The sequence below is a fragment of the Saccostrea echinata genome, unplaced genomic scaffold (assembly GCF_033153115.1).
Source record: "Saccostrea echinata isolate AGI-Se365-2 ecotype Australia unplaced genomic scaffold, CSIRO_AGI_Sech_v1 ptg000036l, whole genome shotgun sequence".
In the NCBI taxonomy this organism is placed as follows: domain Eukaryota; kingdom Metazoa; phylum Mollusca; class Bivalvia; order Ostreida; family Ostreidae; genus Saccostrea; species Saccostrea echinata.
The window spans coordinates 7730909-7745272 of NW_026889785.1; the positions used below are offsets into that span (position 1 = coordinate 7730909).

Below are 14364 nucleotides of genomic sequence, written 5' to 3' on the forward strand. Positions count from 1 at the left end.
GGCTACAGAGAGTTGGTGTAGATCAGGTGAATTTTAAATAATATTTTATTAATTCCTTTAAAAATGCATGTACATCTAAAATATATCATCTCTATCCATTCAAATACATATTTATACGCTGGCCGATATCAGCCTGTACATATCTCGACTGCTTTTGAAATTTGTACATTTGAAATGTACATTGACATGTACATTTGGCACTAACAGTGCACACTTCGTGCTCATGCCTTTTGTCTGTACATGTACAAAATGGCAAAAAGAAATGTCAAAATGTCAAAAAGTGGACGCATAAAACACATACCCTTTTAATTAAAATTCCTGGTCGGCGAAGACCATTAAATATGAATAAAACTGTACAAGGCACCGGGAAGAGTTTTACTGTATAAAAGGCTGACAAATTTAATAAGAAAATGTTATTAACCCTTGCGACCTATAAATCAATCTACATAAAAGAATGAAAAAAATCATCAATTAAAATTGCCTTCCACAATCAGTTCTTTGCACCTCTGTCAAAAGACTGCCCCCCTCCCCCCCCCCCCCCGAAAATGATGATTATATGGATAATGTGGTGTATTCCGGATCTATTGTATCTTTTGTTTGTATATTAGAATGTACTACACATGCGCATTCAATAAAAGTTTGTTCCGTTATGGCTGACCCACGTTAGTGTGATGATTTGAACAACACAACATTTTGGCGACGAGGATGCTGGTTTAGAGTCGGCAAACATACAGACTGATACAAAATGGGTGAAGAAGGAAACGCTCAACAACTGATAGGCTTACAGGTCAGATCAATCGGTAAGATTGGATCATACGACGAATCAATCGAGACATGGGATGTCTACACAGAACGTGTTGATCTTTACTTTAAAGCTAACGGGGTGTCTGAAGACTTATTAGTGCCGTCATTCTTAGCAGTAATAGGACCTAAAACGTACGGGCTACTTAAGAACATTTTTGCACTTACTAAACCTGCAGATCTCACGTACCAACAAATTCTTGGACATTTGAATAGACATCTTTGCCCCAAGCCTTCTGTTATTGCGGAGCGCTCTAGATTTCACAGACGTGAACAACAGTCAAGTGAAACTGTGCTTTCATACGTGGCGGAACTCAGAAAATTGTCAATTCATTGTTAACTTTGAAAACTCTCAATGACACTACAAGAGACCGATTCGTGTGTGGTATTAACAGTGAATCTGTTCAGAAGAAAGTACTTGCTAAACCAGCACTAACCTTGGATACTGCAGTAAAAATTGCACACGCAATGGAGACAGCAGGACGTGATGCAACAGAGCTTCGTGAGCAGAGAAACACCAGTGCTACAGTTCAAAAGGTAAATGGTAGTCAGAAATCAAAACCTCGTTTTTTCTATGAAACCTCAGACACAGAAACATATGCCAGCACCACAACAACGTTCACACAAACCATGTTGGAGATGTGGAGGTAAGCACAGTGTAACAAGCTGTAAACATGTAAACAGTACTTGTCGTTACTGTTCAAAGAAAGGCCACATTGAGAGGGCATGTTTAAAGAAAAAGGACACAGAGAGGACTGAAAAAAAGTGAACTTCTTAAATAGACAATGATGAATATGATGAACATCAGTTTGAACCTGTGTTACATATGCATACTGTTAATAACATGAACAAAGTTGACCCAATTATCCTCCAGCTGATGATCAAAGGACAACAAATTAAGAGCTAGATACTGGATCATCTGTATCTATCATACCTGAGGCCTTTTATAAACAAAATCTCAGTGATGTACCACTTCAGAAGACCAGAATAAAACTCAGAACTTTTACTGGTGAGAATATTAGTCCTCTAGGCACAGTGCATGTACCAGTGACATTGAATCAGCAACAGGGAAACATGGACTTCTGTCCGAAATAGTAGTCAGACAGAATGGACCAGCACTCTTTGGTCGTGATGGACTATCACAGTTTAAAGTGAACTGGCATGAAGTGAAAGTGTTGAAGCTACAATAGACCACACAGAAAACTGACACAATGTTAAAGAACGCAGCTGTGTTAAGGCTGTCCGAAGGCTTAATATGCATTAGATATATACTATTTTATTTTGAGCGATGTTTTGATTTTAATTTGTAATCTATGTATACATACACAGTTAAGTTGTAAAGAGAGTTGAATAAGGTATTATAAAAAACATTTTTGTGATGTCACGACTGTGTTGATGACGTGACGGACACAAATTTTCTTAAATGTTGCACAAAAATCGAATCGGCACAATTGAAAAACAAAATTATTGTGAATGGCTTGTTATATAAATCAATTAAACGTATTCTTGTGTGTATATAAAGTGCTGGGGGCAAGTCTGAATTTTATTTCTTAAGGAAATATTTCACGAGAAATTCAACTTGCCCACATACAAGGGGTCATTTTCCACTCTTCATCGCAATTTATACAAAATGGGAAAAATTACATACGATCCCCCCAGCAAAATTCAGTTAGAAGACATATATTTCTAGTAGATTCACACAGAATCTTATTATTCACTTGTGCCAGTCAAATATATGTAAGATTTATAAATTCTATCTCTATCTTAGGACGTGTGAGGGAGCATTTATAGGTCATAGGAAACGACTCTTAACATTAGGATTTCACTTTTTAAACCTAAAGCTATATATGAAAGAATGTTAAATTACGAGTAGTAATATTTTTTGGCCTTTGTTCTACTGAAAAATAAAGGTGAAAACTTTTCCACTTGTTACTTTTCTTACCCGCTTATCGTTCTTGATTTTGTGGTTTTATGACGTCACAAAAGCCCACTGATGTAAACAGAGCATTAGACTAATGTATTTTCTACCATATTTTTATCTAGTTAATTTAAGCTATTTTTGTAAATATAAATGTGTCTATGTTTTCAGGTGAGTTTTCTGATTTCATAGTTCAGTCAATTCAGTTTGAACGAGTCGTTAATAAGGCACGGCAACTCAAAACGGGGGCTCTTTATCGGAGGATATTCTATATAAAATTACGCTGAAATTAAGCTACAACTTCGATTACTTACTCTGCATCAAACCTTTAGAAACAAAAAAAAAATGTTTCCCTGTTTAATACACATATACGACATTCCAAAAGGATTCCATCGTCATTAAAAAAAGTTAATAAGTCGTTTGTTTTTTATTCCAAGAAAAATTGCATAATGCAACATAAAATAGAATAATTTATTAAAAGTGACCTTTTGTGATATGAATAAAAATTTTGATTAAACCTATGACACTTATATGGGGAATATCCCTAATGTGAATCCCCAAAATAAACACGGGGCTGCCTTTTTTTAAAACGTCGTTTGTACTAACTCCCATATACACAAGTTTACGTATAGTTCTTGCCAGAGTTGTTTTTAACCCATCTGCAGTGTGTTTAAAAACGACACGATTATTTCAAGAACTTTCAATTACAAAAAGAAAGAAATAAGAAATAACAAGGGGGTGTGAGGGGGGGGGGGGGGGCAGAGATCGGGTATTGGTGGTGATGTTGTACATGAGTAAGTGAATATTAAGACAGTGTCAAATGATAAGAATTGTTTTATTTATATAAATTTTATTTATATATACAAGAAATTTTTTTCTTGTTTTTTTTTTAAGACATGTGATACTTAACGCAGCAGGTACGTATCGTTTGTCAAGAAAGGTGTCATACTGACAGTGTTGGACTCTGTGTGAAAGTAAAACTAGGTTGTAAATAAATGATTTCATAAAAACAACTGCCCTGATTATGAAAAATGAATTCATTCTCACTCTCCCTTCTTTCTCTCTGCCGATTGCTTTATTTTTCTCTCAGTAGATCGAAGTGTCAAACGATGAAAATGATCACATTTTGATTGATAAAACATGCAAACATCTTGCAAATATGCAATAGAATTTTTAAAAAGAAATACTTGCTTGTTTGAAGATCGTATATTTATACTAGGTTTTAGCCATGATTATGATATTCTTTAAAATTAAGCTGCAAAATGACATGATAGTTTGTAAACATTGCATAGCTTTGAACAGCGATTGGGCCTTAGTGACGTCATATGCTAAGGGAGATAAGCAACGTTAGTCAAAGTGAATTTTCACAACTGAGTAATTTTGATCGACTGTGCTGTAGCTATCTTGCGTAAAAAATCCAAAAAACAATTTCAGTCTTATTTTACCAGCTCATATGAACTTATTCCCGTATGTTACTCAATATGTTCAGGTAATTGTCTCCTATGACCTTTAACAATCTGTGTTGAACAGCCTTAAAACAACAATCAAAACACATGAATTAAACACCAACGTAAAAAAAAATTCTACACGTGATGTGAAAGTAATGTAAAAGTTATGACACTTTCCCCAAATTTGCAGTGACTTGACGTCGTATGCCATTATGACGTCATATCTAGGTAGTTCAGAGAAGTTACCACGGCTGCTATACTGTGACATTCTTCGGACAGCCTTATCCTAGCCGCGAAAATTCTCGACAGACATCAAGCTGTTTTGGGGTCAGAAAATGGAAAACTGGAAGGAATTAGAGCTACACTGTACCTGGAAGATAATGCTCAACCAAAATTCTGTAAGGCTAGACCCGTGCCTTATTCCCTGAAGCCAAAAGTCGAGGAAGAACTCAAGCGCCTGGAGAAGGAGGGCATCATCAAGTCAGTTATCCACAGTAAATGGGCCTCACCTGTTGTCCCTGTAGTGAAGAAAAATGGTCAAGTACGTCTATGTGGAGACTACAAGGTAACCATAACCCCAGTAATGAAGGTGGACCAGTATCGTTTACCTCGAATTCAGGATATATTTGTTTCACTAGCAGGAGGAAGGAAGTTTTCTAAGATAGACTTGAGACAAGCCTACAACCAGATGGAAGTGGATGAGTCTTCCAGAGAGCTAATGACAATTAATACACACAAGGGCTTATACCAGTACACACGCCTACAGTTTGGTGTAGCTGCTGCCCCATCTATCTGGCAACGTGCAATGGACCAAGTGTTACAGGGGATACCATTCATATCATGTGTCTTAGATGACATGATAATAAGCGGAAAAACAAATGAAGAACACCTTGCAAATCTCGATGCAGTTTTAGAACAATTAGAAAAGTTTGATCTACGAGCTAACCTAGAAAAGTGCGACTTCTTTAAAGCACAAGTGTCATACTGTGGTCATATGATATCAGAGGAGGGACTGAAGAAGTCACCAGACAAGGTCAATGCTGTACTTAATGCACCTGGACCAGAGAACTTACAGCAACTCCGATCATTCCTGGGCTTAGTTAATTACTATCGTTCCTTCTTACCAAACCTGTCAACAGTCCTGTTAACAAGCCCAGTCAGAATTGCGTCGCAAGAGGAAGAAGAAGAAGAAAAGAGGTCAAAAGAGAAAACGTAATGATAATTTCGATTAGTTAGACATGGACTCTGAAACGCCTCTCATGCGTAAACGATTTTCATCGCGACTTAAGGTCGCTAAAATGACGGCCGGTTCATTGCTAGTAACCCCTTTTTTGATCGTATTCGGAATGACTGATGATCTGTGGAATAACGCGCGAAAACACGACGTACTTGATTCCGGGGATGCTAACAAGACGAATGATTGCGACTACTCGAAAATCTTTCCACTGACCAAAACTCTGCATGTGGGTGTTAGTGTTTATAAAGAAACATTGACCATAGACTTTAGACGCTTAGCAAACAACAGACCTACTTTGACGGGAATTCAATTCGATGCTATGCAATGGTATTATCTAAAAAGAACTTTACCATTTATCGACCGAGCTCTCAGCGCCTTAGAATCCAGACGAGATTACTCTTGCAATATAACCACGATCCTACCTCGGTAACGTAAACAACAGCATAGATTCCATACAAGAAGGTCTTCCCAGAGAATTGTTAATATTTCATCTCCCCGTAACTCAAACAGCAGTAACTAGAACATATTATGTGGACTGTTGACCCGTGTCTCAAATATGTGAGACGGGACGCGTGGAATACCATGTCGCGGGAACAGGGGACAACTTGGATTTAACTTGGATTTAAAAAAAAGTTTACATTAAAGGTCAAATCGTAAAGGCAGACGAAACGTCATTAAGTCCCGATGAGAAAGTAGGTCCAGTCAATAATTTTTTTCAGTCTCTTTAATCAGATCGACATCTCGCTTAACGGAAAACAATTTCCCAGCAGTTGGTGGAGCTTTCTACGCTTATAAGGCGTACCTGCAGAACTTGCTGAATTACGGGGAGTAAGCTAAACAGACTCAAATGCAGTGCTGCTTATTTTTCAAAGACGATGCTTCATACATGGATGTCAGTAATCCTAACGGCGCTAATTCTGGACTGTACTCTCATACGGTTTTTACGAAACAGAGTAAACCTTTTGATCTCGAAGGACCTATCTTAGAGGATGTGTGTCGACTAAATCGATTCGTGTTAAACGGAGTCGACGTAAACTTAAAACTCTACAGACAAAACCCTTCCTTTCGTATAATGACTGCCGAAACAAACCCAAAGTATAAAATCGTGTTCGATGATCTCATTTTCCGAGCTTGCAGAGTACAGGTATCACCCGGAGTTATCGTGGGGCATAACAAAGCTTTAGAACACGGCAGTGCTAAATATCCATTCATTCAAACGGATGTAAAAATGGCTTCGCTTCCATAGCTTCTGGACAGACTCGATTTATATGGGACAATATCTATCTCTCCTAGTGTCCTAGTAAAATCGTGTTAGGACCGATATCTACAGAGGCTCAGACAGGGAATTATTTAAAGAATCCTTTTAATTTTCAGACGTTCGGAGCTAGACAAATAGGGTTGTTTGTAAATAATGACAGCGTACCCGGACAACCATATAAAATTGACAACGACTGCTACATATATATGCCTTTAAAAGTTTATTTGATATTGTCGATAAAAACCAGATGGACTCGGGTAACAACATAGATCGAGACGATTGGAAAGAAGGGTATGCTCTTTATGATTTCATCTTACAACCGCAGTACGGAAATGATGATAGTCTTCCTTTAATTAACCAGACCAGTGTCCGACGGGAAATCGCTTTCGCTCAAGCTCTTATGGAAACCGTCGCGTGCATTTTATATGCGGAATTTCCGACCAACTTTGTAATAGACAGTACCAGAAATGTGATTCTTAACCTTAATTTATCCCCATGAATGGACAGACTTTCGCAGATCTCTGTCGCACAGATGCGATATTAGAAGAACAATTCAGAGGCGTATTTTCCGTCGATAATTTACCCTTCCATGTGCCTCGATATCCTAGTGCATACATTGTAAATACAGCGCCCTCTTCAGACAGGGGCGAACACTGGTTAGTGATTTATTTTTCCTCGTCGAGACATTCATTTGTATTTGATGGTTTTAGGAGAAAAGAGACTTTACCTTCTCCGATTCGTTCATTCATTTTTCGTAATAGTGTACCTTGTACTTGTAATACAAAAAGAATACAAGATATTCATAGTCAGACTTGTGGATTGTATACCTTATTATTTTTACTTGTAGTTAGTAGATATTGTCATATATTTAATTTTCAACGGTTCTTTGACATGATACATTGCAGACCGATTTTTATGTATACAAAACTCTTTGTTCTGTATTTAACTTCAAATAATAAAAAAGAGTAATTACAGTGGAAAAACATTTTTTTTTAATTTCATATTCAACATTTCTGCTTTGATTTCCCCATTGGACATCAATGATTATAAAAAAAAAAGTCTATGTAAATTAGTGTCATTGGTCAATAATTTGAATTGACGGAGTACGTCTGAAGCATCCATCTTGTCAAAATATTCCTCCATGAACATGTCTCTCTGTGTGCACCAACTTGTCAGACATCCCGCGTCCGTGTGTTACGGTCTCATCCGAAGGACCGGTCCAATTAAGGAATATTTGGAATAATGCCCTGAGAAATCATAATAACAAATAATAAATACATAGCATAAAATATTCTGAGATATCCGTATCACTATAGTAATTACAATCTGTGGTTCACAGATACACTGCATAAAGAAAGGTAACTCTGTACATGATTTACATACAATCAATGCCCCTTTCAATATTACGCTTTGTAAAACATAAAAACATTTATACAACAAAAACTGATTTATATGCTGCAATAATGTCTACACAGACTTTACTATTTCGGGATTGTTATAAAATATATATATAAAAACATTAATATCATATCAATCTATGGGACTGAGCCTCTCCCATTCATCGTAGTCTATATGGCTCACAGTACATGTATGTCCAGATCATAAAACTACAAATTATCATAGTTAACATAAGTAAACCTATCATCATAAAAATATCTAGTAGACATATATAAATAAAAAAAATACTTTCAATAAAACATTACTCCTTAAATACTCTCTCACAAATCAGATTCTGACTGTGCTAGTGCTATGGAATTAACTTTGGCAAAATTACAGATTTTACAGTTAAATCAAATATTAGAAATCATATTAAAATTAGTATATAAATGTTATCTTACCCTAATAGAGAAAAGTATTCTCTCTGTCAATGTCAAAAAGTCGTAAATACAAAACGTAGTAAATATAATCCTCTCTGGTCAAATACTGGACAAAGAATGACCATAACAAACAACACCTTTTTTGGAGGGAAAAATACTGATCCAATAAAACACAACCTTACAAAGTCCAAACCAATGAAAACAGTGAATACTTCAAACCAAAGACCAGAACCTTCATAACCCAAGGCAATAAACATTAAGTAAAGCTACTGCCTGTTCTACTTGGTGACCTTTAAAGATTTAATAATGCATTTATATTTACAATTTAAAAACATAAAATATATTTCAGATTTATCAAATAAATTAATAAATCTAATACTGTAAAAAATGCACCCAGTCATATTATCCCAGCCCTTTCAAATGTGAAAATTCATTTTCTTCCTCCAACAACAACCATTCACCTACAACCGCTTGATTCAGAAATTATACACAGGTGTAAAATAAACATTACAGAAAACAACAGTTGTCTCACCTGATAACGTTTATCGATCGAAGGGAAACACCGTCCCTATTTTAGACTCTGCTATTTGATACGTGAAAATTGCTTGCGATTCCGTAACCAGTGAGACTATTATAGATTGTTGGACACATAGTTGGTTGATCAATAAACCTGAAGGAATAACATAATCTGCGACAGTACTTAGGGTACTAGCGAACTTGAAAATATGTTACAACGGGTTCAGGAGGATTAGAAATGGACCCAGACATGAGACTTGCTATTCGACAATTCATCGATTCAGATCGTGACGCCAACCCGACCGAAGTTTTAACTGACTCTGAAATTCTGGAGACAGTAAAAAAAAACCTACTTCCGAATCAGAATCTGACGACAGTGACAATGAACCTAAAAATATTTATATACCGTCAATGTCAGAAGCTAAAACTGGTATCGACAACGTTCTTAAGTTGTTGGAGCATGACGAGAGAACGACAGAACAAGAAATTAATAAGTGTTTGAGTACTCAGACATATTTATTTCAAATTCAAAACTCTAGTAAACAAAAAACAATTGGTGACTTTTTCAAAAAGAAATGAAAGTCGCGTTATATTCTTTTGTTTTGTTTGTTAACGTCCCTCTCGAGAATTTTTCACTCATATGGAGAATTTCTTTTGTAGACACACGTAACATTAACAAAATGTGACAAGATAAAATGTGCATATATATTGATTTTGTTTTGATAGTCTACAATTGTAGTTTTTGGAAGAACTCGTTATATTGCCACCCTCGCTTTAATGCCAAAATCTGTCTTGGACAAAAGTTGGCAATATATCGAGGTAGCACTGTACTTACATTTCAACTATTGTGCGCCCTTTAATGATGGCATTGATGTATATGTCTTCTTTGAAGTGTTCATCTGGCATGATTGCAGGCAAAATTGCAGTTGAAGTTTTGTAATTTTTCCCCCCACTCATGATGCAATATATATGGAGAATGTTTTTTTAATCGACTCACGTAGGCGGCCCAAGAAGTGAGCTCCTTTACACGGCAACAAGCAACTGAAAGAGAGATTCATTAAAGAAGACAATGGTAACTCTGTTCTGTATAGGAATGAACAGGATTTGGCCTACAGCCGATATTATTTTTGGTGAATTTTAATTGGTTAATGTACGTATTATTAATCATTGAACTACACTGCAATAATTCGTAGAAAACAAAAATTGTTGGCATTCTTAAATCAAAGAATTACTAGATTTATTTCAAGGTAAGAAGTGTGTGTCTATATCTCATAGAAAATAATCTTAGTCCAGCATAAAGAGGATATGAGTGTATGAACTTAATATTTTTTAGATTAATAGGAATGCCGTGTAGATGTGGAGAATGAGGGTCATTTTTCACGTACGTGCAATTATAGGTAAAATGTGTGCTTGTTGACTGAAATAGCAATACCGTTTGCATTTTTAAAGGAAATTCTAAAGGAAATCCAATACATATATTGGACTTTAAATTAACCAAAAAAATTATTGGAGCTAGGACATTAAAATTTGGATGCATTTTGAGTTCATGCAGAACTACGAATTGATTACAGACACCCATTTCTCTGATGATTCCGATTTCCTGCCATGCCTTCATTTCACAAAATCAAACAGAAAGAAAACAACAGATATGATTTCATTCACATTTTAGATTACCTGCACTGAACATTGTTCCAGCTCGAGGAAAAACCTAGCCCTCGATCAAATCAGTGTATCCCCCCCCCCCCCGGTAACCCTATGTCCCCGGGTAGCACCCTATATCACTTGATATGTCCTTCTTTTCCGTCCTTAGAACAATTATAGTGTGATCCAAAACAGTTGACTATCAGCAATTCACACCTGCACTCTGTAGCTCCTGTGCATCTTCAATTGCTCAATAAACTCGCATTACTTTGGCCCAACTGGGACAAATATATGTTCAGATCCCTAAATAATCTCGCATTACTTTAGCCGTTTTTCTATGAACTCGGACATATACTGTATGTTCAGATCCCTGCCTCCAATTATAGTGACTAAGTAATTACTTTGATCTATAATATACTGAATAGGGGCTAGGAGCTGAAATACTTCTGAGAATACCCAGTATCTATCTGTTTTAATATAAAATTTAATTTTAATTTATTTCTTGACAAAAACCACATGTGTGGCACGTCATACATACAATATACAAATTTACTCACGTAGATTTTCTTATTTTTTTTTTCCTGTTTTATAGTTGAGTCTCATCAAGTAAATTAAAGCATTAAAAAATAAATCCTGAAGTGAATTTACACAAAGCTCACTTGAGCTTTTAGCTCAGTTGTGCTTAAAAGAAATACTTGGCTTCTAGAGCTCCGAGCTCAAGATGAGTGATCATTCTGTATTGTTTTACATCCCATTTGAAAATTTCTCACTTATATACAGACGTCACCATACACCAGTGAAGGGCTTCAAATTTTGACCTTTACTCGGCACTCAGGGCCATTATTTATCGTGCCAACGCCTGAAGTGACAAGGGGTCTCGGTTTTTAAGGTCTCAACTGAAGGACCCACAACTTTCACTTCAACGTACCGAGCGCATGACAAAGGAACAGTTCGCTCGCGTGGCGCAGTGGTTAGAGCGTTCGCTCTATTTTTGCGAGGAAGAAGTTGACTGAAGTCGCTGGCTCGAATCCCACTGTGGTACGTTGAGATCTGTCCTTCGGGATGAGACCGATAAACCGAGGTCCCGTGTCGCAATAGGTGTTTGCACGAAGAAGATCCCTCACTGCTTAATAGCCCTGTGTGCCGAGTATAGGTCAAAAATTTGCAGCTCTCCACTGGCAAGCGGTGCGTCTCCATATGAGTGAAAAATTCTCGAAAGGGACGTTAAACAAAACAAAAAACAAAAACAAAACAAAACGAAAAAAAAACAAAGGAACAGTTGCTACCTGTTTTTATCGACTTAGCTCAGTCGCGGCCGAGATTCGAACTCGCGAACTTCTGATCACGGAGCAAGCGCTCTACCGACTGAACTACCGTGAACGGTATGCTGAAGACGAGAGTAAACACTTCAGAAAAGTAGAAATGACCGTCACGTGATCAACGAGGTCATGTGATATCGTAACAAATACGTTTATATATAACCTATAGAACTCTTTATATAAATTGGCTGTACTTAAGTACATAACTTACAAATAAAAATAAAAATCGACTTTGCAATGCAGTGTTATGTTTTTAGCGCATATAAAGCTTCGGGAAGCCTTAACATTGCTGCGCACCCCTTAGTTCTCCCTCACCTGTACATACTTATATATATAGCTAAGGGCATTGGTCAGGTGTTTTGAAGTGGTTATTCTTATTTTGGTTTTTATTGGTCATTGATTTGAAAGGTCGGATTCTATTACTTTTATTGACTGAGTTGGAGTTTTCCCGCTTTATTATGACCATTCGTTGTTCAGTGGGTGATCAGACCAGACCACATATATTCACAAAAGACATTTTGACTTGAGACAGAGATTTCCATCTCTGGTAAGTTACTTGTATTAAGGTACTTGTTTACTCAGAATAAAAAAAAATCCACTGATGATAATCAAAACTCAGCTATTGAATTAGTAAGACATATGTATGTATAGATGAAATCCATTTTAAAACATCTAGGTCAATGACCTACTTTTTTTCCTATGAGCCAATGAAATTATAGCATGAATTCACCATTGTAGATATGAATTTTTAAAGGTTACTTTCATCTTTTACAATTTTTTTTTTTTTGAGAGCACATAAATGAAACATTTTATCACTTGAATTTTTTTTATTTAAGGTGTTATCTTAAAAATAATATAAAATCAATTCCAAAATCAATCACGTTTTTATTTTCTGCAACTCGAATTTCCTCTGTTTTATAACATTTTAAGCATAAAAATGAACCTTTTTCATTCAAATATTCTAAAAATTTGACTGATGATAACTCTAAATGGTTGATTTATACATATAGAAAACACCCTAAAAGAAATAAAAATAAATTACAAAGTGGGTGTCAATGATCAAAATATTGAGATATTTTGTTACAAAATAACCTGAATTTCCTCTGTTATTTTTCAATTTCATACGATATTTCATTATGTTCTCATTAAGATGTACAATAAAAAAAGTTGATGTACATAACAAAATCTTTTTCAGGTCACCCTGTCTGATACTTTGAACTGCAAAAATAATTAATTGACATTTTAAAGACAAAGGAAACAAACTTAATTATAATATTTCGAATTTTCTCTATCCTCTTTTCCAATTTTCATACATCTCTCAATTTAAGTTATAGTAAAACCAAAAGAGTTAATACAAAATTTCATAATATATAAAAAAAACACATTCCATAAAATTTAAAATAAATTTTAAAACATTAAGTCAAAATAAATTAATAATTTACATGTAATAAATATAATGATTAATAAGTTAAAAATGAATTACTGCATGAACAAAGTAAAAAAAATGTACTTTTTTTCTTACATGACTTAACATAATCCATTTCAAGGCAAAATATAAATTTTCATATAATTTAACTAATAATCATCTGCTTTCATTAATTTTGTATGTATGACCTCAATGTTTGTTAGGAAAATACAGGAATGCAACACTCCAGGCCTTATGCATGAAATATATGGAGATAACGAACAGTATTCAAGCTCAAAAGTCCATTATACAATACAAAATAGTAGCAGAGCAAACACGGACCTCCAAACATCAGAGGTGGGATCAGGTGCCATGGAGGAGTGAGCATCCCCTGCCGACCGGTCACACCCGCCTCGTGCTCCTTGTCATGATCGGGAAATAACGGAAAAATCCGTCGACAATTCAGTGTGTAAATAATGGCCTAACAATTAGTATGAAAAACGTCAGTCAGCATTTGACTCAATGATAAATTGTATTTGCTGACAAGGTCATTGTATCGCCCAGAGAACTTACGAAATGATGACTTTAGACGAGACAGCTGATATTCTTGTTTCATCAACTTATTTGTCAATAATTTACCTCGTTTTAGAAAATGTACATACGTAGAGCATGCTCTTGCGTATCGAATCAACTGAGAGATATATACCCCGTATGCAGGTGATGAAGGTATATTGCTGCATAAGTAAGGGAAGTTGACGATTGAAAAGTTAAAGTCATCACGTTTATCATAAAGCTTGGTTGTTAGATTACCATTAACGTCTTTTTCAAGTAAAATATCCAAATATGAAACAGATGTGTCGGACTCTGTGGTATCTTTTATCTCAAGTTCACCAGGATATATCGTATCGACATAAGAATGAAAATAGCCATTGTTAATTGACAATACGTCGTCGATATATCTAAATGTCGAGTTGAACGCCACAGCAAGTGATTTCTTCTTTTCA

At 35.7% G+C, this 14364-nt stretch overlaps 1 protein-coding gene across 1 annotated transcript; it reads left to right on the top strand.

Annotated features, from left to right (window-relative positions):
• The first annotated feature begins 745 nt into the window (after positions 1-745).
• Positions 746-5383, top strand: LOC133199958 (uncharacterized protein K02A2.6-like). Its single transcript, XM_061335743.1, has 3 exons — positions 746-987; positions 1197-1448; positions 4447-5383. The coding sequence occupies exons 1-3, from the start codon at positions 746-748 to the stop codon at positions 5381-5383; spliced, it is 1431 nt and encodes a 476-aa protein (XP_061191727.1).
• Positions 5384-14364: the final 8981 nt, after the last annotated feature.